The sequence below is a fragment of the Sturnira hondurensis genome, unplaced genomic scaffold (assembly GCF_014824575.4).
Source record: "Sturnira hondurensis isolate 20B ecotype Veracruz unplaced genomic scaffold, ASM1482457v3 Scaffold0020642, whole genome shotgun sequence".
In the NCBI taxonomy this organism is placed as follows: domain Eukaryota; kingdom Metazoa; phylum Chordata; class Mammalia; order Chiroptera; family Phyllostomidae; genus Sturnira; species Sturnira hondurensis.
This window is the reverse complement of record NW_028093273.1, coordinates 5,226,903-5,251,967: the sequence shown is the minus strand read 5'-3', so window position 1 is coordinate 5,251,967 and position 25,065 is coordinate 5,226,903. Positions and strand designations below refer to the sequence as shown.

General features: G+C 41.5%; 1 protein-coding gene and 1 pseudogene across 6 annotated transcripts in view; one reads left to right on the top strand and one right to left on the bottom strand.

The window, feature by feature from the left end:
• TRPM6 (transient receptor potential cation channel subfamily M member 6) overlaps positions 1 to 25,065 on the bottom strand; it is a 150,696-nt gene that overhangs the window by 108,219 nt on the left and 17,412 nt on the right. Inside the window, exon 2 of one of the 6 annotated variants that reach the window (XM_037030310.1) lies at positions 16,302 to 16,492. The exons of 4 other annotated variants lie outside the window; for them this stretch is intronic. In XM_037030310.1, coding sequence (XP_036886205.1) covers positions 16,302 to 16,334 — 33 coding nt within the window. In that variant the 5' untranslated portion in view covers positions 16,335 to 16,492. Of the gene's footprint in view, positions 1 to 15,911; positions 16,121 to 16,301; positions 16,493 to 25,065 lie in introns of those variants that run through there. One more of the 6 variants, XM_037030311.1, reaches the window with a different exon arrangement.
• Positions 20,422 to 22,562, top strand: LOC118976075 (ADP-ribosylation factor-like protein 5A; annotated as a pseudogene).

Genomic DNA, 25,065 nt, shown 5'->3' with positions numbered 1-25,065 from the left:
GGGACTTCTGCCAAGGGGAATGAAGGGGGTAATTAGAACAACTGTAATAGCATCATCAATAAAACAGTTTTAAAAAAATAACATCCTCACACAGATATGCATTCGGAACTGTGGACTGATCATGTAACCCCAGGACAGCGCCACTGGGCACTTATGAGACAATGAGTAAAAAGGAGCAAGTGATGTCTTAGTATTGGTATGAACATGATTTTGAGGACCCTCTATAAGGGTCTCACACACTCTCAAGAGCCCCTGGGCCACACATGGAGTACCACTGTGTGGTCTGTGTAGGCAGGTGGCTGGCTGGAAGCAGGCATAAGGGCGAGTGAGTGAGAGACAGGATCTCCTGCTCCCTGGCTGCTCTCAGATGCTGCAGGCACATGGCATGTCTTAGTCTGGGCATCACATCAATGAGGGCACTATAGGATTACAACATTCCAGTTTAATCTGGGACTCACTAAAGAAAGTTCTGACACAGAAAAAAAGCAGAGATCAAATCTTCATGTACTATACTTTCTAAGCAATGTAAAGGACATTTAAAGGACAATTTGGACAGCATTCCATTTTTCACTTTAAGTTGATCTTAATGTGTATCACATTCTCCCTCCCACTGATGTTACCAAAGTAAGACGAGTGTGGGATCGAGGCTTCAGAACTCATAAGCAGGAAATACTCTCTCAGTTTATCCACTCTTCCTTTAAAATATTGACATCTCCAAGAATAGCCTTATTCATTCATCCATTCATACATTTAAAAATACCTTGACTGGCATATCATATTATTCTAAAATAAACAAATAGATAAATAAAAATGGTTTCTGAAATATCAACATCAAAGGGTAAGAACTTATGTTTACAAAAAAAAAAAAAAAAAAGCCCTGGCTGGTGTAGCTCAGTGCATTGAGCTCGGGCCTGTGAACCAGCCAATCACAGTTTGATTCCCAGTCAGGGCACATGCCTGGGTTGCAGGCCAGTTCCTGGGGATGCACCAGAGGCGACCATACATCGATATTTCTCTCCCTCTCTCCTTCCCTTCCCCTCTAAAGATAAATAAAAAAATCTTTTTAAAAAAGCTTTATGTGCTTGAGCTAAAGTAATAGTCCATAGCTATCAGTATGGCACAAAAACATGCTTGGTACTCGGTAAAAGAAGCCCCTTCTGTGTGCAGGTATTTGGGAAGCGTGAATGAAGAATATGGAATTTAGGAAAGTCCTTGAAAGATGACAAAGGATTTGAGAAGTGATGACGGAATCCCATGGCGGGTAGAAACGCAGAGATTTCAGACTGCAGGAAAATTCTGAGGACCTCCGTGTTAACATATGGTGAAGCCAGGAAGTCACCGGGCAGCAGAGAACAGGGAAGATAAGGGAGCCACAGTTACTAATCAGGATCGAGGCGTGATACCGGAAGCGGAGAAGGGAGAAAGTTTCTCTCCTTAACAAAAAGTTTGCGCCCTGGCCGGGTGGGGCTCAGTGGGTTGGAACATCGTCCCATACACCAAAAGGCTGAGGGTTCTATTTCTGGTCAGGGCACACGCCGCGGCTGCGGGTTCAATCCTCTGTCAGAGTGTATGCAGGAGGCAGCGGATCAATCTTTCTCACCATTCTCTCTCTCCCCTAGTCTCTCTAAAATCAGCAAGCATATCCTCAGGTGAAGTTTTTTTTTTAAGTTTGCATTACAAAAGTAGGACCTTTCAAAGAAAAACTGAGAAGATGTGCTTCATACTTCAAAGAAAGAGAGGAGGACAGCAATTTGCGTCCATGATGAACAAACAGATGGAAAGAGGTTCAGGAAGCAGGTTACCAACAGAGCAGACAGCTAGTGTAAGATACCCTCAAAAGAAACAATATTAAAAACAAGAGCCACGAATCAACAATATAAAGCAAAAGCCAACATCAATGTTGCCTTTCACATATGCCCAAGGCTCTGCTAAATGCTTTATGTGCTTGAGCTAAAGTAATATTCGTGACTGTGTGACATATACAATTATTATTACATGTTTACAAAGGAAGAACGGGTTCTGCCTAATACCAGCACCAGAGTCTTTTACACAATGTTTAATAGGAAAGTTGAAAGAAAGTTTATTTTATGTTGAGAAAGCCTGGACCTTCTTTGTAGATGAGAGGAGTCAATAAAGAGACACAGTGAAGATACAAGATAGAATTAAAATGACTTCAGAGACTGTTGGGGGTTGGGGGCAGGGAAAGAAATAGTACGGACAGCCAAGGAAGAAGGCTCAACCTCAAAGAAAAGTCTTCCTCTTCTTATAGAGGCAAGGAGTGGATGACAAACCTTCCTTCCTGGTAATTTTGTCCAAGATCCTATTATCTATGTTTTACAGAAAGTCCCAGCCCATTTAGCTCGGAAGGCTACAAAGCTCAGCATTCTCCTTTGCTCCTCGCACCCAGAGCATGAAAGGTAGGAAATACACAGGTGCAGTCACAGTGTCCCTTCTTATTATCAGCACCATGCAGTACAACAGCATGGCACAGTGTATGTTCTGAAGATCACAAAAGCATACGAGATGCTCTCTCAATAAAGGGTCTACCAAATGTAAGACAGATGGAGAACATCAATGGTACCACACCAGACGTGCTATAGAGAAAACTGCCACACAATATTCCGGGAATGTCCTTTAGATGCTAACCTAAAAATGTGTGCCTCCGAATAGGAGGGTCTTCAGGCAATTACACTAAGCAAATAGGAATTTGGAGTGACGGATAAGAAGAAATGTAATTGGGAATCACTGGGCAATTGGATGAGTCAGGGCAAGGCACAATGAAAAGCAGTTATACTGTAACTGCTTTTATACTCTATGTAACTAACTGGAAGGAGAAAGAACGAGCAAAGTAAATTTGCTTTCTTCTCTAACCTGATGTTTTTTTTTTTAAATATCTCCCAACAAACTGGAGAAATCTTGTTCTCCCTGGGTGACTGACCCCAGGGGTTGTTAGAGCAATTTCCCGCTTCCATTTTCATGGCCATTCCTCTAGCTGCACTTAGAAATAGGCACTCCACTTACATTTTAAAAAGTAAATTAATCATCATCATTTCAGGTAAACCTTTTACAACTGTGTGCCTAATTGCCACAGACCAAAAAACAAACAAAACAGTTTGCTATGTTATAACTGCTTCAAGGTTACAAATGCTGCACCTAGAACTTGTACTCAAAGACTCCACTCTTCTACTCATGCTGCACGTAAGTCAGCGCCCGGAGCCACAGTATTTTTATGGGTAATTCTGCAAATGATTTAAAATCCACAAGGTACAGCAGGTAATACAGGGAAAACTTACATCTCCCTCCCAGTCTTGCGCTCCAGCCATCCAGTGTCCTTCCCCAAAAGGAACCTCTGTCACAGTTTGTTGGGTATTGTTCCAAACAGAGTTAGTTACATAGAGTATATTATACACAGGTCTGCACCTTGTCTTCTTCTTCACTTATTAAGAGCTTGGATGCCCTTCTATCTTTGTACAATAGAATTCTTTTGGGAGCTGACAGTATTCTTTTTTATGGAAGCCTCATGATTTTTTTTTATTGATTGGTATTTAGAGAAACACAGGAAAGGAGAGAGGGAGAGAGGAGAGACAGACAGAGAGAGGGACATTGATTTGCTGCTCTACCCATTTATGCATTCGCTGGTTGATTCTTGCATATTCCCTGACTGGAGATCGAACCCACAACCCTGGCATATATGGACAACGCTCTAACCAACTGAACTACCCGGCCAGGGCTGGAAGTCCCATAATTTACGTAGCCAAAATACATTCAGCAGAGCTTTCATGTGCATGTAAAACTTACAAATGGAATTTCTAAGTTAATTCAGATACTGTCTGTCACATTGCCCTCCATAAAGGTCATACAAATTTATAAGCAAAAGTATGAGTCACTAACAACTTTTATTTTATTTTTAATATTTTTATTTATTTCTAGGGAGAAGGGAAGGAAGGGAGAAAGAGAATGAGAGAAACATCTATGTGTGAGAGAAACATTGACTGGTTACCTCTTGCACACCCCCAACCAGGGACCAGCCCACAACCCAGGCAGGTGCCCTGACCTGGAATCAAACCAGTGACATTTTGGTCCATGGAGCAATGCCCAACCCACTGAGCCACACCAGCCAGGGTAAGTTACCAACAACTTTTAAGCATTAGAAAATAGACTGAATATAATGCATATTAATTCCTTTAAGGAACTATAGTATTTTTATTAATATTTAGCTTCCTTCCAAAGAGATTTTTGAGGTGACCCAACTCCTCCTATTTAAAGATTTTCTTTTTTTTTTCTTTTCAGAAAGAGGAGAAAGGAGGGAAAAAGAGAGGGAGAGGAATGTCAATGTGAGAAACATCGATCCTTTGCCTCTCATACACATCCTGACCAGGATCGAACCAGCAACCCAGGCATGTGTCCTGACCAGAAATAGAACCAATGACCATTCCATTTGTGGGATGATGTACGACCACCTGAGCCACACTTGTCAGGGCCTCTTCTATTTAAAAATATTAAAGATAATAAAATATAAAAAGCTTTTTTGCCTGAAGAACAATTATCTTCTTAAGCACCTAAAATGGCTTTAAAGTTCAGAAGTTAAACTTGGAAAATACATATGTGAATACCAAAGAGCGAAAAAAGACAACTGAAAACCAGACGACTTTAAAGAACAAAATTCTGGCTTTATGATCATTTTCTACAGACATCACAAATTCTTGGTAAGGTGGTAGGTTACAGTAGGGAAAACAGGAGGAGGAGTGAGAGGACAGGGGGTTGTGTTTTTGTTGCCCAGACTGTGAACAGGCCATCCATCTTTATGCAGCTCAGTTGACTGGACAGGTAACACCCACCCTATGCACCTCACCAGGTTGACAAAGAAACAAAGAGTCTTACTTCAGATTAAACTGTGTAAATCTGTATTCTTCATATTCCCCAAGCCTGTGCCCCCTCTCTTTTATTCCCTAAGTGTTCCCCAGTATACCCAGGTGTCCAAGTTAGAAACCTGAGCACCACTCTTAATTCTTCCCTAGCCTTACTTCCCATTCAGTCAACCAAGACCTATTTATTCCATCTGGTAAATAATTCTTGCATCTGCCCAATCTGCATCTGTATTGCCACTACCCTAAAGTCACCAAGAATTCTTGCCGGGAATAGGTTGCTTCCCATGTGATCTTTCTGCCTTCAAATTTCTCTTTTTTGATCCAGTCTCTGAAATGAAGCTTATAATCTTCTTAAATAAAAAAAAAAAAAAAAATCTTGCCTAAAACTTTTCATTCTGTGGTTCCCCTGTTGTCTTTAGAATAAAGGTCAGAAGTCCTTCACAAGATTTATCGCCCACTGCTACCACATCTGAAGTCTGCTGTTATCTCTCTCATTTTTATTCTCTCTCTCTTTCCCCTCATCTCTTGCCCCTTCCTATTTCAATCTCATCTTCTAAATATACTGAAGAACACTAAATTCTTTGAATTCATCTCATGGTGTTCCCATATGCTTTTCTTTTCCTAAGATACTCTCCACTCAACTCCTTTCTCCCCTGGTTTAGACATCATGTCTTCTAGAAACCTTTCTAGAAAGTCTTTCCGTATCTCTGAATCAGGATATCTTTGTCTGTGCCTGAGTCTTCAGCTACCCACCATGCACTGTACTGTCATGCACTATTTTTTCCTTTTTTTCAGGTTTTTAAAATTTGATTGATTTTTGTTTTGACCTATTTAGACCCAGGTACTCTAAGCCCCACAAGAAAGGGAATTGTCTTGTTCATTGTAGTATCCACAGTGTCTACTGAGTTCCGGGCACATACACGAGTACTTTATCATAGTTTTCTAGAACATATCCAACAGAACAATGGTAGTACATGGGAGGAAAAGAATATGTTTTCTGATAATATAAGCACATACCATTCTTGTGACTTTATAAAGAGGACAAACTTTCCATTGTTCCCCTAAGTATATCTGACCAAGGGTCATCTCTCAGGGTGCCACACATTTGTTTCTGCAGGATGCAATTTTGGCAGATTCGTTTTCAAGAGAGTTCACCAGTTATCTACTCAGAGTATTTTCTTCCTTAAATCTTATATCTTAATGTGAGATTTTTATCTCCATCTTTAATATTTTTTACTTAAATTGTTAAAAAATCTATTTGAGATGTATACTGTAATTAAAATAATAGAAATCTAAGATGGGGGAATGTTAAAATATGTTTTTTTATGGTTAGAAAAATACAGTCACCCTAGCTGGTGGGCTCAGTGGATCGAGCACCAGCCTGAGGACTGAAAGGTCGCTATTTCGATTCCCGATTGGGGCACATGCCTGGGTTGCAGGCCAGGTCCCCAGTTGGGGGCATGCAAGAGGCAACCAATCTGTATGTCTCTCCCACATTGATGTTTCCCTCCCTTTCTTCCTTCCTCCCTTTCCTTCTCTCTAGAAATAAATAAATAAAATCATAAAAAAATCTACATTGGTTAGGGGTACATACATATATAAGAAAAGCATAAAGAACTGAAAAACACTATATTCAGTATGGTAGAGGAAGGAGGTGCACACAGGGACATCAGGTTGTTAGAACATTTTCTTTCTTTAGCTGAAGGGTGGGTTCATGATGTGGTGGGCAGAATTCTAAGAGAGTCCTCAAGTTTCTCACTCCCTGGCGTACACACACCTACCTAATCTCAGGTATTCAATCTAACACTAATTGAGGTCTTGCTGTGAAGAGAGTTGGCAGATGTAATTAAGGTCCCACATCAGTTAGCTTTATTTATTTATTTTACTAACTCTCTCTATATAATTTTTTTTAATTTTTTAAAAAATATATAATCTTCATTATATTTTTTCCATTACTATTTAGTCCCCTTATACAACCCTCCCCTCACCAATTACCACACTGTCGTCCATGTCCATGAGTCCCTTTTCCTTTTCGCCCAGTCCCTCCACCCCCAACCTCCCTCCAGCCCACCACTAGCTGTCATTTGTTCTCTATCTATGAGTCTGTCTCTGTAACATTTTTATCTTAATTTAAGGTAAAAATTTAGGATAGGGCAAAAATCAGTTTTTGTTTTTGTTTTTCCAGAAAAATAAGACCATATCCAGGATAACTAATTCCCCTAAAATGCTAGGAGGAAAAAAGATCCTTTAAAAAAAAATGAGGGTAGTTCGGGAAGTTGAGAATCAGAAGTCTGTCACTGGGAGACCAAGAATGCTGTGAGTGATAGAGATGCAAAATATCATTTCCTAGGAAAAAAATTTCCAATTTCTGCTCTGGCTATTACACTTGATTGTCAAGTTCCAATGTTGTTGTTTATAAACGAACTATACTTTTAATGCAATTCAGGAAGGAAAGGGGAACACAGCTACCACCCAACACCTTTCTCTAAGTCACTGGGAGCCAGGTTACAGAACCACTTTCCACTTTCACTGGGTTTTGGTTAGGAGGATGTTTTTTCTGTATTTGATTTCCCTTGATATTATAAGATGAGAAGAAATATATTCTATCCATAAGGAAGAGACTTTGAAATGACCCAAAAGGCAATTATAAAAGAGGATTTAATCAAAATAAAAGCAGCTTTTCTTTTTTAAGAATGTGTCACTCCAAGGCTCACAACATTGAATGATTGTATAATAAGGAGGAACAGTCTACCTTAGCCACCTCCAGTGGCAAACTGACAAAGACCCTCCTTGACCAAACTGGAGTCAGGCTCTTTTTGACTTGACCCCTCTTCCTGACTAGGCCTCAGTTTTGGCCTCTGTCTTTGACCCCATGCTCCAGTTGTAACAAGAATCCACTGAGCTCATTTAGTAAAAATTCCCCACCCCTGGTATACAACTACACTGGTCTGCCTTCAGTAAGACTCCTGTTGTGTTGGTCTAGCAAGAATCCCCTAGCCTTAATGTACCCTCTGAGTCATTTTCCCAGCACTGACCCGACCCTTCAATCCTATTCCTTGGCTATAAACCTCTACTTGTTCCTCACTGGAGTTGAGTCCAATCTTTTCTTCCCCCACTGCAGTAGTCCCTCTTGAATAAAGTCTCCCGTGTCATGTGTTAAGTGTCATGACAAATTCTTCTCAAACAAAGCCCAGGCCACACACACATGCAATGTACGAGACACACAAATTGTCTGTAGGTCAGAGAACAAAACTGACAACACTGGAATCCCAGTGATGCTCAGAAACTTACTGGTGACCTAGACCTTACAGAGTTTTCCATTCAAATTTAAAGAACAAACTCTGACGTCAAGAAGACTGCACATCTCTGGCTGGGTGGCTCCAATGGTTAGAGAGAGCATCATCCCATACACCAAAACGTTGTGAGTTGGATCCCTGTTCAGGGTGCGTATGGGAGGCAAGCAATCATGTGTCTTCTTTGAATCAGTGTTTATCTATCACCTATCCATTTATCTAACTCCCTCTCCCTCTCTCTTCCCCTTCCTCTAGTCTAAGCCATCATTTAAAAAAATGTTTAAAAAAAGAAGTCCCCACAGAAAAGGACTTCAAAGGGCTTCCTCAGGGTAAAAGCCTCCTGGTTCTTCATCCATCTGCCTTGCTCATCACACTCAATATTTGCTGAGCCCGGATACCAGCTAACAAGATGCAATTTCTATCAGAAATATCTCCACTGTAAGAATGGCTTCTCAAGAATGTGGCTTCCCTCTAAGGGCTATGGCTGCATGGAACTCAAGAGACCAACCTTCCTTCTTAGTGTGGCCAGCAGTGTGTCAGTCTCATAATCTGAAGATCCTGAGTTTGAGCCTCTGAGAAGCACATTTTTTATCACAGTCCATCTGGATTAGTATTATGTAGGTCAAAAGTCCATGCGCCATAAATCACAACACAAAGAATTGGCAAATTTTTGCAAATAACCATTTCAAAAAAAGAAAGAAACTCAAGAGACCAAAACAGGACCTTGAATGGCTTGTCTCTTTATTCTGTTCAAAAACAAAGATCCAATCAGTAAAGTCTTATACCAAAAACTCTAGCTAATTCTAGAAAGAGTTGAAATTTTAATACTTTGGACCCTCTTCTCTTTAAAAAAAATTTTACTATTGTTCAATTACAGTGGTCCTGATTTTTCCCCCATTACTCTCCCCTGCCCACTGCCCACTCCCTGAGACCCTCTTCTCTATTTTCATTGGACAATATCTACTTGCTTGACCCTGTGTTCAGAAAGCAAAACTGCCTGCTTAGAAAGCTGTGTGTCTCTTGTCCAGGTAAGAACAAAGATTGGGATTTTGTTTTGTTTTCTAAATCACTTTAAAACAGACACTAAGAGTGCTGGCAATGGTCAGAGAGCATTAACTGATCTAAACCAAGGGTCTGTATAGGCCCCAAGAGACTTTAACACTGCTGGGAGAAACTTGCTCTTTTTGATGTTATAAGATTTAATTTACAAAAACCTCTTGGCCCTTTAAAAGATCAATGGAGGGTATGTATTTTCTCCATTAAAAAAAAAGATATTTTCACATTTAAAGACCAAGATGCTCCACTAGAAGATATGAAACAGGCCCATTCTGTAAGATAATGGTAACAGTAGGTATCTTAGTCAGTTTGGGCTACTCTAACAGAATACATTGACTGGGTAGTTTATACAAAAAAAAAAAATTTACTTCTCACAGTTCTGGAGACTGGAAATCCAAAACCAGACAGCTCGCATGCTCAAGTTCTGGCGAGAGCCCTCTTCTTGGTTTACAATGGCCACCTTTTCCCTGCATCTTCACATGGTAGACAGATACCATCTCTCCTGCGTGTCTTCTTAAAAGGGCACTAACCTCACTCTTGAGGCTCCACCCTCAAGACCTAATTACATGCCATAGGCTCCACCTCCAAATACCATCACATTGCATATCGTGCTTCAACATATGAAATTGGGAGACACATTCAGTTCACAGCAGCAGGTTAACAATTTATTCAGCACACTCTATGCACCCACCCGCACAAGGCAAAGCACTCTGTTTATATTAACTCTGTCCATGTGGGAAGTAGGGGCAGTTATTATCTCCATTTCACTAATAAGGACACTTATTAGTGTCCTCTGACACTAATGAGTCAGAGGAGTTGAGTAATTTTCCCAAGAACATAATAGCCCATAAAAATGACACCAGGATCCAAACAGGATCAGTCTGATTCAAGTTCATGCCCTTCACAACTTCATTTCACCATCATTTATTTGCAGAACATGCACCTATACCAATGACTAAAGCTGTGTAGTGTTTTAGAGTTTACAAAATCACTTTCCCAAGCATCTGATCCCCCACTCAAATCCTGTGAGGTCCCTAGTAGATAGAAATAAGATCAAGTATATAAAATGCCCAGAAAAGCCCCCACTATATAGCACGTCTTCTAGGGGTATCCTTAGACCCACAGAGAGACAGCAAGAGGGCCATGAACCTCTAGATACTGTATAACAACTTTCATGTGGAGGTGAATACGTGCATTTCTCAGGAGAAAATCTCAAGGGCTGGATCCAAAATCATTGCTGCACAAAGGACCTGAATATACACTCATGCAAAGAAGATATACAAATGGCCAGAGAACACATGAAAAGCTCTCAACATCATTAGTTATTATAGAAATTCAATTCCTAAACACAATGAGATACCTCTTCACACCGACTAGAATGGCTATTATCAAAAAGTCAGACAGTACAAAGTGTTGAGGAGAATGGGCAGAAATTAGAACTCGCACAGATTGTTGGTGCCGAGTGGAGCGGCTGTTTTGAAAAACAGTTCCTCCAAAGGTTAAACACAGGATCACCACATAGAATTAGATGCAGTCCACTTCTGGGTATCTACCCACGAGAAATGAAACCAAATGTCCACACGAAAACTTGTACACGAATGTTCATGGCATCATTATTCACAACAACCAAAAAGCACAAATAACCTAAATATCCATCACTTGTTAAGTGGATAAATGTGTTGTATTCATACAATGTGATACCATTCAGCAACACAAAGAAGTAAAGTAGTCACCCATGCTACAACATAGAAGAACCTTGAAAACATTAGGTTAAGTAAAAGAAGCTAATTACAATGAAAGACATATTCTAAGTCTATTTATATAAAATGCCCAGAATAGGCAAATGCATGGAGGCAGAAAGTAGATCAGTGCTTACCTAGAGCTGGTGGGGATGGGGAGACTGGGGACAGGCAGCTAAGGGGTATGGGATTTCTTTTTAGGATGATGAGTATGTTCTAAAACTGACTGTGGTGATGGATGTACAACTCTGAATATACTAAAAGCCACTAAATTGTACACATTAAATGGGTGAATTATATGATGTATGAATTATATTTCAATAAATCTCAATACAAATTTTAAAAGAAGGATTGGCACAGGCAGAAATAAAGAAGGAGGGGAAAGCCATCTCAGTGGAAACAAAATATACATATATTTCTGTCCACAGGCAGAAAACAGGCTACAGCTATGCTTTGTTCCACTCATAAAATATGTTTAATCCTCTGAAACAACTAGTAAAATGTCAAAACTAAGAAGTTCCATTTGGGAAAGAATCTGTATATCTGCATTTTCTTTAAAAGGGGGAAAAAACCCAGTATGACAATACTAGGCTTGTATTCCAACTGGAAACAGTCTCTGGGGCCAGGTGGACAGCCCTTCACTGACCCGGTCTGCACTAACCAGCTCACCTTAGGCCCCCCCAGGCAGGGTCTCCATTCGAGCTTGAGTTTTGCAGCCTCTGAGCTATTGTTGTGATAGATTTTCCAAGGAACCTCTGACTCCATACTCCACAGCTCTCAGAAGGAGGTGGCCCTTTGCTTTGCAGATACGGAAAAGGAGGTAACTTACCCAAGGCCAGGAGGCTGCGTAGCCATCAGTAAAACTACATTTTCTGACTTTTGGTTCCTTTCATTACTCTTCCACCTCCCTGCTAACATTTCTAGAGGGTTTACCATTACTATGTCCTGCTCCTTTTTCAGTTGCAACAGAGGGAAAGTTAACAACATGCTGGGTTTTCCCAAAACGGCAGATGGTTTTCACACAAGCAAAGTTTTGCCTAAACCTAAGTCCCTTTGGTTTGTGTGCGCAACTTGATCAGGACCTCTTGGCTCATATCTGAATACACCTCAATGCTGGGAAAATAAAGAGAATGTTAAACTCATACACAGGGCAGGGGAGAAAAATCCCAACAGTGTGTTTCCTCCGAGGTCACCCAGCAGACTTGCTACAGAAAACACAAGTTTCTAACAGTCAGGGATATTTCCCCCCTGGGACAGGTGGTTTGCTTACATCAAAAATGACCTTTCTAAAGAAGCTCAGGCCCTGCCCAAATAGCTCACCTGGAAGGGAATGATGCCAACACCAATACACCAAGGTTGTGGATTCAATCCCTGGTCAGGGCATATATGAAAATCAACTAACGCATACATCAGTAAGTGGAATAACAAATCTCTCCCCACCACACTTTTCTCTTCCTCTAAAAAGCAATACATAAAAAAAAAATTCTGCCCTGGCTGGTATGCCTTAGTGGATTGTACTCCAGCCTACAAACCAAAAAATCACTGGTTCAATTCCAGTCAGAGCACATGCCTGGGTTGTGGACCAGGTCCCCAGTTGGGGGCATGTGAGAAGCAACCAATCAATGTTTCTCTCCCTCTCTTTCTCCCTCCCTTCCCCCCTCTCTACAAATAAATAAATAAATAAAATATTTAAATTAAAAACAAAAATTTTTTAAAGAAAAACCCTCCGAGCCCACAATCAATAAAGTGAGACGAGAACTTGGGTTGCCCATAGTCATTCGCCCCATTGTGTTTTCAGTCTGCCTGAAAGAAAATTCTGTATGAAGGTCACACATAGTTTAGGAAGAAGTGCAAGAAAAAGCAATATTCAAATTCACCAGGCTTATCTCTTCAGACAAGATACCCAGCACAGTCGCAATCCCAAATACCTGATGACCCTTATCTGGTCCTGGACTATTTCAACATCCACAGCCAGCACACAGGACAAATGTGGGAAAATGAGGAAGAACCAAGGCCTGGGAAAGCACCTGTCCCTAGTACCAAGTAAACATCTTCACTTCCAAGCAAAATGGACAGGGATGCTCTGGAAGAGACCCGTACTTCCAAACCCTGAGAAAGAATGCAAACTCTGAGACAAACACAGTGGCCCCTTCCCGCTGCCCCCAACCGCATGTCACTCAGAAATAATCACTCCAAAATAGTCGCAGAGTTTATCTGTAAATAACTGAGGAACTTCTTCCCCAGAGATACAGAAATACCAACACGTGTAAAGAGAAAGGGGAAACAGCACTGAGCTGCCCCTAACAGGGGACCCACTAAAAGCTCTGGTGCCAAGACCATCAGAAGGAAGTTTCCAGAGCAGCCCACTGCGATCCCACCATACAGCCCAAAAGAGTCATGGATTCCAGGCAAAGGCTGAACCCAGCTGAATATAGTAGGTTCAATCTCTGTATTCAGAGTACAGGACAAATCACATTATGGATTTTGTGTGAAAATCTTTTTTCCCTTAATTGTGGTAAAATACACATCATGCAGAATTCACAATTTTAACCATTTCTAAGAGTACAGCTTGGTGTCATTAAATATACATAAATGTGTTTTGTCATCCTGCAAAATGAAACTTCATGCCCATTAAACAATTTCCCATTCTCTCTCCACCCAGCCTCTGGCAACCTCTATTCTATCCTTTCTTTCTATGAATTACCTATATTGTAAATAGATCACATAAGTGCAGTCATACTATATCTTTTTGTGATGGGCTATTTTGCTTAGCATAATGCCCTCCCCAGTTCATCTAGGTTATAGCACATGTCAGAATTTCCTTACTTTTGAAGGCTGGGTAATGCTCTATTGTATGCATATACACATATACACCACATTTTGTTTATCCACTCAGGAAATCTATTTCTATATATATATCTCAGGGGTATAATTCTGTTGCTCTGGTAGCACACAACTCATATAGCGCAACTGGCAATTGTCATGATTTCCTACCAACAGAGAGACAGAGACAGAAAGAGAAAGAGACTTGATTTTACAACATCTGTACTCCATGAGAGGAAAAACAAGCTAACTAAAGCTGCAGCTGAGCTCAGTTCTATCATCAAGAAGCATCTCACCATCCTCTCCACCTCAAAAATAAAAGTTTAGTTCATTGTATATCCTCAGGTTCTGAAACAGAACCTAGCACATGGCTGACATTCAGTAAATATGTGTTGGCTGAATGAATCTAGAAGAATGATTGGTCTTGAAGAGAAAAGCACAAGGGTAGCAAGAAAATCTTATATGCATGATCTTCATTGACCCAGTTCATCTGAACATGTCATTCAAGAAAGCATCAATATACATTGACATGGAAAGATCCCCAGGAGCTATTTTTAAAGGAATCATATTGCATATCAACATATACAGTGTGATTCTCTTTATGTAAAAACAAATGCAAAAGTCAAACAACAAATACATATGTATGTAATAATATACCTCTAATCCCAATACTTTGTATCTGTAAATAATATGCTCCAATTCCAACAGCTTAATTACCTCTGGATTGAAGAGGGATGAGGATGAGGGGTAGAAAGAAAACTTCCTGTTGGAATAACGGAGAAGCAAAGAGAATCCCCAGCATAACCATGAAGAGAGCCGAAAATAGCAGCTGTGCATCAAACATCAAGGGCACCCAGTGCAGATAGATGGCCAAGGCAGGTCAGAAAGCTGTATTCCAGAAGACGAAGTTACAGCTGTTATCTAAATTCGCTAGTTATCTAACTGGAACATTGTGAGAGAAGATTTAGGTAACTATAGAAGAACTTGCAGTTAAATTAGTGAAAACTCCATAGAAAGCTCTGCAAGCACACACAGAAAGAACACTCTGGAAGAAAATCAGTTACTCGACTCTCCACAGTGTACAGGAAGGCATAATAATGCTGACCTAACTAAAAATTATGAGATAACTATATTCTGAGGATAAGTTGTTTTACAAGTGAGTGGGGCAGGGGGCGAAGGGGAGACCTAAAAAACAGTCAAACGGATTTGTACAGCTAAACCCAGATTCCAGGAAAGGCAGAACATCTAATGTTTTGTCAGTAGTGGAAAAATCCCAAGCAGGTGAAAAATGAAACAACAACATTTGCATACAGGGGGGAAGAAATTAAAGCACTCGGTTTTCCACTATAACAGTTAAGGGTGATCCACCTTCTCCCTAGAATGATCAAAATCGTATGTATAGATAGAATATCCATGCTCTTAGTGTTTTAAAGCACTGTCCTGGGTTCAAATGTGAACTCTATGTTTCTCCCTCAGTTTCATTTACCTCCGCTCCTGTAAACCAATGGAGGATGGGGGAGAGGGAGCGGACAATGATATGTAGACCTCCTAGTATTATTGACAAGATTGACAGGATGAAATAATAACAATCACAAACTCTTGCAACCTGCTAAAGGTGTTAGGCATTATTATTCTAAGTGCACTGCATATATAGCATCTCATTTAATCTTCAAATTATAACTATCGTCCCATTTTCCAGATGAAGAAGCCAAAGCACAGAGGTTAAGTAGCTAGCCCAAGATGGTAGCTAGTGGTGCACCTCGGGAAGGAATTAAAGTGATCCAGCACCTTGTACTACCTAAAATCCAATTCGCTCAATAAGTAGTACTTACACATATTGTGTGCCAATCCAAACAAAATAGGTTAAGTGATAGCCAGATTGAGGTTTGGCCACCTTACCGGAGACCCAGGCACAACCCGGATCTCCATTCCTCTCCCTAACTCCACAAGCTCACTTCTTTGCCGAGCGTCCCCAGCAACCGCGGTTGCCCTTGCTCTCCAAGCCCCCAGAACTTCCTGCTGCGCTCAGCTCCAGCAATGGAGAGAACCCTGCGTGGAACTGGAGGCTGAGAATCCCCCACGGCGCCAGGTAGAGGGACCGAGGGGCGGGTGGGGGTGGGGCCGGCGTTTACCTTGCCTTGCACTCTCATCGCTCGGGCACTCCACCGCTGAGCGCGCTGGGACTCACCGGGTCCAGTGCCCCGGGCCTCTCCGAACCGCACCTTCTCGTCCTTGCCGCTCTGGGCTCACACTACGTTGCGCCTCCTCTGCCGCTGGCCGGATCGGAACCAGAGAGCTGCCTCCTCTCCAGGGACTTGTCCCCGCCGCCTAAGCTGAACTTCGGGGACCTGCCCCTTAGTACACACCCTGTGTTACTGGAAACCCCAGACTAACCTTAGCTCTTCCAGATCCTAGTTAGATAACATTGCGACTGACCCCACCCACAGGCACTCAAGGCCCTGGGCTCAGATCTGGTAAACGCCCAAGGCCCTTTGCGTTACCCTCGCCACAGCCCCGCTTACCTGCGAGCGCTCCTCGGTGGGTCGGGCTCTCATCTTTGACTTCCAGGCACCGCTACCAAAGCCTTATCTGACTTATGGAGTCAGAGCTGGGCTCCACCTACACGCTCTGCTTTTTACAGCTCCGTACATCGTCACACTACTTTTGGGCGCCAGTTACCTTCTGTGTAGAGAGGAAGTGATTCCGAGCCTACCTAAAGCAAAGGAATACAGTGTGGGTCAAATAGGATGTTGACTCTCATCCCAGGTAATATTTGTATGGTGTTTATGGTGTTGTATTGCGCTCGGCCAGTGCGTCAGTGTGGTGAGGGAGGACTCCGGGAGATGTAACCTAACAGCACAGCTTTTACTACCCAGGAGTTACTGGGTGTGTCAGGTGAGCCCCTTGGGTCTGAGTTCACTTATCTATGTACTGGAAATGACAGCAAATAACCCACTTTCCTCAGAGGTTACTACTGAAAAAAGAGGAATCTGTAAAATACCATGCAAATGCTTTCCTGTTTTGTTATTTTCTGTGGATTCCTCTGGCTAGGTAGTCTTGATAAAGGCTGTGGTCAGTGACTATGGGTGGGTCCCAGTATATTGGCAGGAGTGATGCTCACTTATTACAAGTGTTTTCAATGAACAATGCAACACTTCATCCCTGATAATTGACTTCAAATTAGGGTTACCTACCCATTGAGTCCATTTTAATATCTGCCCAGGGAGTTCACATTTGAGACACAGCAGGTGTTTCCCCACCCCTGTTTCTCAATGTGGTTTGTGTTTTGTTTTGTTTTTTTGTTTTGTTTTGTTTTGTTTTGTTTTGTTAGAGGATTGATTTTTAGAGAGAAAGAGGCAGGGGGAGAAAGACAGAAACATCGATTTGCTGTTCCTCTAATCGGGGCATTCACTGGTTGCTTCTTGTGTGTGTCCTGACTGGAGATGGAACCCACAAACCTCAGCTTTCCCGGAGGACAATCTAACCAACTGAGCTACCCAGCCAGGGCCTCCGTGTAGTTTTAATGAACATCATTTTTTTCTTTTTCTTTTTTAAAATCCTCTCCTGTGCATATATTTGTTGTTTGTTGTTATTGTTTGTTTTAAAGCAAGAGAGAAACATCAGTTGGCTGCCTCCCAGACGTGCCCCCGAGATAGGTGGTGGATCAAACCCCAAACCTAGGTATGTGACCTGACCAGAGATCAAACCTGAAACCTTTTGGTGTACAGGACGTCGCTCCAACCAACCGAGCCACCTGGCCACGGCTAATGAACATTTCTTTACTACAGAACTTAAATGTCTCACAAAATATTAACATTTCGTTAGGTTTTTTTCTCTATTAACACCTTTAATCTCCTTTCCTCTCTCAACTTATCTCCTTCAAATGCTAATGATCTGTAAGCAGTTCAAAGGTTTCAAAGCCCCTCTAAGGCAAGTTAACACCTCCTGACTGGTGTTCACCTCCGTGTATCTTCCCTGTTATGGTGGGTCTTTCACAGCACTGGAGACTGGGGGCTCTCGGGAATCTGCAGACCCCGCAAGAAGACCAGACATTGGAAGAAGCATCTGTGACTGTCGTCTGCTTCTTTAATCTCTGTGGTAAATTCACGTGTTAGAATGGTCATATATTCTTTTTGGATCAAGCTTCAAGAGACAGAGTTTAAAGTAATAGGGTAATACCAGGGCCTAAGAGATCTGATGTGTTAGTTTACAAGATGCCTTTGGTTCCCAAACTAACAAAAACACCCAAGGCATTTATTGGAACTGCAGATCCTCAGGCCCCCCCACCCCCCACCCCCCACAACAGACCATATAGATTAAAATTTCTAGGGCAGGGCCCAGAAATCTATATTTTTCACAATTTAATCTAAAAGCTTGTCTATAAAAGTCTTCTGTCCATAAACATACCTTTGCCCAGAGGTTAGCTATGAAATTTAAATTTTACAGTGTTCACTGTGGTTTGATTCAGGCCAACAAATATTTCCTGAACACATACTGTCTGTCCAGTATCCTGCTGGGCGCTGGGAAAACAAAGATGAATAAGGCATTGTCCGGTCTGTAAGGAGTTTGAGTTTGTAGGAGGAGAAACAATCAAAAATGAAACAGTACCTGGGACACCATTGGTAACAGTGGTCAACATAAATAGTTCTTTAATTTTTCATTGGTTGCCCTCCCTATCCCTTTCTTCCTCTTCCCATTCTTTTCTCCTGTCTTCTTTGTCAGAACCCCCTTTTTACCCTGGATGTTGTAAATGTTGTACTGCTGATCTAACATAGTTTTAAATACTGCACCAACTTTTAAGGTCAACCTAATGATTTCAAAGTGGAAAGGAACAGCTGGTTTTTTAGCAGAGAAAAATGAGTCCTAGTACTTGGAGGCTACTAAGGGGTCGTTTCTAACATATGTATTCTTCTCCTAAAGAAAATTGTTTTGAGCTTGGATTTGGTATTGGTTCAGTTTTATTTATTTGGACATGGGTGAGGGTTGTCGGGCATTTGCAGAGTAATACTTCCAAGCTTTTCTGGACAGCCCAGGAAGAAAACAGGAAACAAAGATTTCAGGGGGAGGGGGGAGAGGGGGTTGGTTTGGTTTGGGTTTTTTGCACCACAAAAAGAGGAAAAGGCACCATGAGAAACTCCTTGTCCAATCCATCATGGCATGTTATCACCTCTATTTCACAACCCTCACTTTGAGGGGCCACCACTTTCTGGAAGCAAAGGCAGTGGTAATCTGAAGTCAGGTCTCATAGCAGGGAATTATCAACTTATAAGCTAAAAAATGGCCACTCTGTTTGTGGCACCTCCCAGACAGGACATCCCACAGCTCAATATGCTCTAATTAACTATCCCCTGAAGATCCCTCTGTCGCCACTGTCCAATTTTTTATTGCCCTTTGGAACACTCATAATGCCCCCAATTAAAAGTCTCTACTTTTCTAATGATCCTGTGTTTCATTTTTTTCCTATCATCTATCTTAACTTATGAAAGCCTATAATGGAATTGCCTCCTGATCACGGTGTGTGCTAGGAAGACAGTGCCCACTAACCATTCATCTTCTCTTGTATTCTTGTCCAGTTTCTACCATCCTTGGTATTATTGAAATTGTATCCTCCCCCAAAAAGATATGTGGGTGTGCTTTGGTATAACAATCCCAGTACTTGAGAATGTGACTTTATTTAAAAATAGGCTCTTGCCCTAGTTGGTGTGGCTCAGTGGATTGAGTGCCAGCCTGCAAACCAAAGGGTCACTGGTTCAATTCCCAGTCAGGCCACATGCCTGGGTTACAGGCCAGGTCCCCAACAAGAGGCACATGAGAGGCAATCACCCATTGATGTTTCTCTCCCTCTCTTTCTCCCTCCCTTCCCCTCTCTAAAATAAATAAATAAAATCTTTAAAAATAAAAATAAAAATAGGCTCTTTACAGAGGCAATCAAGTTAAAATGAAGTCATTAGGATAAACTAATCCAGTATGGTTGGCTGTGGAGAAGAGTGAACCAGGAGACAGGAAAAACGGACCTTGGGAAAGAGACAGCCATGGGGAGAATTCATGGTTAGCCATCTACTTTTCGTGCGTAGGGGTGGCCCATATGCTAGGTGCATGCGGACCCCTGCATGGATACAGGGGAGCCCTGAAAATGCTGGCTGGTCTTAATGTGTTTGAGGAGCTATGCGTTACACATTATGGGTCGGCAAAACAATGTGACCACAGCTGTGGGCTAGAGGCAGAAGCCAAGGTTAGAAGTTAAAGGAAAATAAAAGTCAGAGGAAGAACTGAAACTAGAAAAAGATATTGGAATGTCTACAACTCTGTTAGTATTAGGACTGGCTAATGGAGTTTCCAGTAAACTGGAAACCAGCTTTAGCGTGCGGCTTTGCCAAACGTAGAACACGAGCAGCCACAGACACAGGGCCTAAGCACTTGTGGCTAAGCCAGACTGGGCCAAGTCTGTGTTCCTGCCTGGCTAATGCAGCAGTGGGACACATGAGGAGGTGGTATTCCTCTCATGGGGCAGAAATCAGAAAAAAATTAGTAACATCACTACATGCTCTGCCCTTTGACAGTGGCTACATGGTGCCCAAGGAATTCAAGACAGCCTTTCCCGTGTAGATTGGATCATTCTGTCCCACAGGACGGCCCGGCCAAATGATGGAGCTCTTCCTGGGCAAGTGGATCCTTGGGAACCTAGGGAAGAAGTACAGCAAATTCTTAGAGAGCTGGGTATGTGCCAGGTGATCTATGCTCTGGGGCCACTTTTACAGCAGGAATGAAAGCAAAGATTCTGCAGACAGTGGGACCAGACATCTACGATGCCAGGGAATTTATTGCAGATCTGGAGAAAACCAGCGTGTCTCAAGACTGTGCCTGAGCTGTGGGGAAGTCTCAAAACTCAGACTGGAAAAGAAAAGGAGGAAAAGTCCTTTGAACTGTTCCCACTTATTTTGGGGGAGCAGGGAGGTCTCTGTTTGCATCTGTGGGCATGTTCATTGTGTCTAGATAAGTATGCGTTTGCATTTGTGTGTGCATGTGTGTTTAACTCCCGGATGGCTTGCTAATTTGGAAAGAAACTCTAATTGGCCCAAACAAACAAATCCTCATATAAATTCTCGAAAATGTAACAGGAGCTAAACCAAATGCTTTTCAAGTTCATGTGATTTAAGATTAACTTTTAGTAAATAAAAGCTAGTTTAAGTATGTTGGTTTAATTAAAATAGATAACTAATTAAACATAGTTATTGAAGGGTTAAGAATTCTAATTAAGGTGAAGGGAAAATAATATATGTTTTCTGTAATAGGAAGTATAGGCATAGAAATATATTTTTGAAGGAAAAGAAAGTAATTTTGTCCTAAAGTGAGCCTGGTTATTTCAAAAGTGGAAAGAGGAAAAACAGGACAATATCTGGATGCAAAAAGAGAGAGGAAGGAAGGGAGGGAAGGCGTGAGGAAGAGGAAGAAAGGGAGAGAGAAGAAAAGGAAGGAAGGAAGGAAGGAAGGAAGGACGGAAGGAAGGAAGGACAGAAGGAAGGAAGGGGAAAATTATAGAAGGTTTATGGAAAAGAAATCTTTGAGAAGAAATTTTAATGTGTGGTTACACTAAGATTACAATGGATTTAATTAAGTGCTAGATTTAAATATCAAAAGTAAGCCGATGCAAAATCTTTTTCTCTGTTAAAAAGACCAAGTTTTCTTGGACTGTGGGTCTGCTCTTGATAAGATATTGTAACAAGTTTTCTGACTAGAAAGCAAACACCTATGTTTATAAATTTATCAGCAAAACCAATAACTTATCATGATAGCTGATTTTGTCATATAGTTTTAGTGGGTAACATAAACATAACTGTTAAGATCTAATAAGCTGGCCCCACCCATAGCAGCTGGGGCAGTTGGTGGCCCACAAGGCTCATTGCAAGTGACAGACAATGCAAGTGGCATGTCCTGGAGCCAGGCAAGTGCTGGGGCAGTAGCGGCAGGGCCTCACACAATGGCAAGACGTCCTGCGCTTTGTCCTCCCTCGGGTTCCTAGGAAGTAGCAGGTGGCCAGTGTGGCAGCAGCAGCAGCAGCAGCAGATGCGGGCTCTGCTTGGTGCTCTCTCCCTTCCCCATCGGCCTGAGCCGGTGGCTGGAGACAGTGGGCTGCCTAAGAAGGGGGATTCGCTTCACTAGGGCATGGAGATTGTTCACTCACCAGGAGCACAGAGTTATGGATGTTGGGCTGGATAATGCAGGAAAAACTACCACCCATTACCAATTTTCTGTGAATGAAGTACACACATCCCTTAAAATGGAAAGTCATGTAGAAGAGATTGTAATAAAAAAATTCACATTTCCTAATGTGGCATACTGGCAGCCAAGAATCTCTTCATTCTTTCCAAACACTTACTATGGTAACATAGTGTTTAATGATAGTTGTGGACAGTACAGAGAAAGGATTTTGGTAACTAGAAAAGAACTGTATAAAATGTTAGCCCTTGAGGACCTAAGGAAAGCTAGGCTGCTAATTTTTGCTAATAAACAAGATGTTAAAGAGTTCTTGACTGTAGCAGAAACCTTCCAGTTTCTGGAACTAAGTTCTAGTGAAGATCACCAGTGGCATACCCAGGCATGCTGAGCTCTTACTGCTGAAGGGTTGGCCAAGGACTTGAATGGATGATGTCAGAATTTGATTACATGGCCTCCACTGACCTCTTCTCATACACTTTGTGTGAACAAGGTGCTAGACTTTACCTGGAAGCCGAAAAAATTAATGGCTCAGATGTATTTATAGTAAACTAACTTAAACTTTTTCTTTAAGAACAAAAATTAGAAGAGTGGGCTGGGTGGAGGGAGGCAAAACGGGGACAACTGTAATAGAATAAACAATAAAAAATATAGAGTAGAAAAAGAAAGAAAAATTAAGACCACTTATTTGAAAACAAAGATGAAGTTTAATCTCTGAATTGCTTTCTCATTAGTTTCTGCCAAAGCAAGGTCTTAAAGCTGTGGTTAACATTTTTCACGTAATGAATCCTCTCAGGACATCGTGTAGCCTATACTAAATATTTACAAAGGGAGAAGAAGACTTTTTTTAGCTTTAAGAGCTTTATTACCAGTATAACCTTCCTTAGTTTAATGTTTTCTCTTCTTGTTCCATTACGTCAAAATGCAAATCAGCAGATATTCAGTTTCCAATATTTGAAAAATTTATGTTGCTTATGAAAAGTATTTTGCGTATGTGCATATATCTCAAGTTCACGTTAATGGCTTTGACTTCCAGAGAACAGTGAATAACAAAAATCAATAATATCCTTAATTATAATCATAATGAAATGAGTACTAGCATTGGTTTAAGTGCCAATTTGTACTTTTCCCCTGTGTTCTCTGTATTGTACTAACCAACCTCCAAAATCATCGAGCTGCTCTTTAAAAAAAAAGATTTCATTTATTTACTTGTTTTAGAGGGAGAGGAAGAGGTGGAGAAAAAGAGGGAGAAAATGCAAATGTCTGAAAGTTGACTGGTTGCTTACTTCCTGACCATGCCCTGACCAGGAAGCAAACCCCCAGGCATGTGCTGGGACCAGAAACCTAATCAGCAAACCTTTGCTTTACTGGACAATGCAGGACCAACTGAGCAGGGCATGCTTCTCTTTAAAAAAGAAAGGATGAATGAAAAAAGAACTAATGAAATGGATTTAAGTAGAACAAAAGGTTTTTAGGCAGACCTTAAGCAATAATTATGTGTTAAAAGAACCGCAGCAGTAATGAGGTTCTTCTGTACATTAAATGCCTTAGCTGCCTGTCATGAAAAGGCAGCAGCAACAAAATATGTAAAGATTGGGGCACATGTGGATGAAGGCCTTTCTGCTTCTGCAAAAATGACCCCTCATTGCCAGAGTTTTGCCATCCTGATGTCCTTGTAACATGACAGCACTCTGCTCCTGAATCAGAGTAGTTAACATGGGTAAACCGTGGCTTTAAATTAAATGAGCAGTTGGCGTTATTGGAAATCCAGGATGGCTGCTTGGTTCCTCCATGCACCTTGACAAACCCCATTTATCAAGTTGTGCATTCATTCATTTACCCCAGTGAACTTCATTTAATTGCCACTTAGTATGGGTTACCAGTAGGTTCTGCAGTTATGTCTATTATCTGCATTGATTAAAGACTTCCTCTGCCACTAAAAAACTGTTAGAAAATGTGTTTACCACTTGGCATATTCTTTCCAGGAGCTCCCTCAAAGCTACTTACATAGCCCAACCTCTCACTGTTTTCCTTCCTGACCTCTGTGAAATGCACTCACTATATTAATCCACAACAGTGAGGATAGTGTAAACAATGTCTGGGACAACTTCCAGAGGTCCAACGTTCACATCATAGTGGTGCCAGAAGAGAAAGAGAAGACATTGGAAATCTATCTGAAAAAATAGTGAAAGAAAACTTCCCTAATTTGGTGAAGGAAATAGACATGCAAGTCCAGGAAGCACAGAGAGTCCCAATTATGATGGTTGAAAGAGTCCCAATCCAAGACACATCATTATTAAAAGGCCCAAGATTAAAGATAAAGAAAGGCTCTTAAAAGCAAGATAAAAGAAGTTAGTTACCAGAAGGTTGCCACATGGGAGGAGGGAAGGGGAGAATGCGTGAAGAGGTGAGGAGATTAAGAAGTACAAATAAGTAGTTACAGAATAGCCACAAGGATGTAAAGTACAGTAGAGGAAATGGAGTAGCCAAAGAACTTATGCACACAACCTGTGGTCATGAACAATGGTTGGGGGATTGCCTGAGGGAGTAGGGGGTGCTAGATGGTAGGGGGAAAGGGGGAGAAGTTAGGACAACTGTAATAGCATCATCAAACAAATATTTTTTTAAAAAGTACTGGTCAAACAGATTATAAAGCTCTCGGAATCTGCCAGGTGGGGTTGCTGTTTGAATTAGATGTTTCAGTAGATAAAAACAATGAGCCAAGTGAAGAGTGGTCTAGTTGGGAATCACGTATGAACCTTGGCTGCTGGTACTGCATACTGACGGTTGGGCTGTTCTAAAAGGACTGACTCTGTGGCGTGGACAATGGAAGGCCAGGGGTGGGGGGGGTGAACATGGGGAGGGAGTGTAAATGATCATGAACAAACCTTTAAGGGAAAAGAAATGTGAAAATGTTTGGGGGCTCACTTGCAAGAGGTTAATGACGATCTTGTCTTCCATGTCCCTGCCGCGAGACATCTAAACCTCCAGGTAATCAGGAAGCAGATGTCTTGGCAATAAATAACATAAGCTTTAGCAACTAACCCAATAGGAAACATTGAAATTTGGATA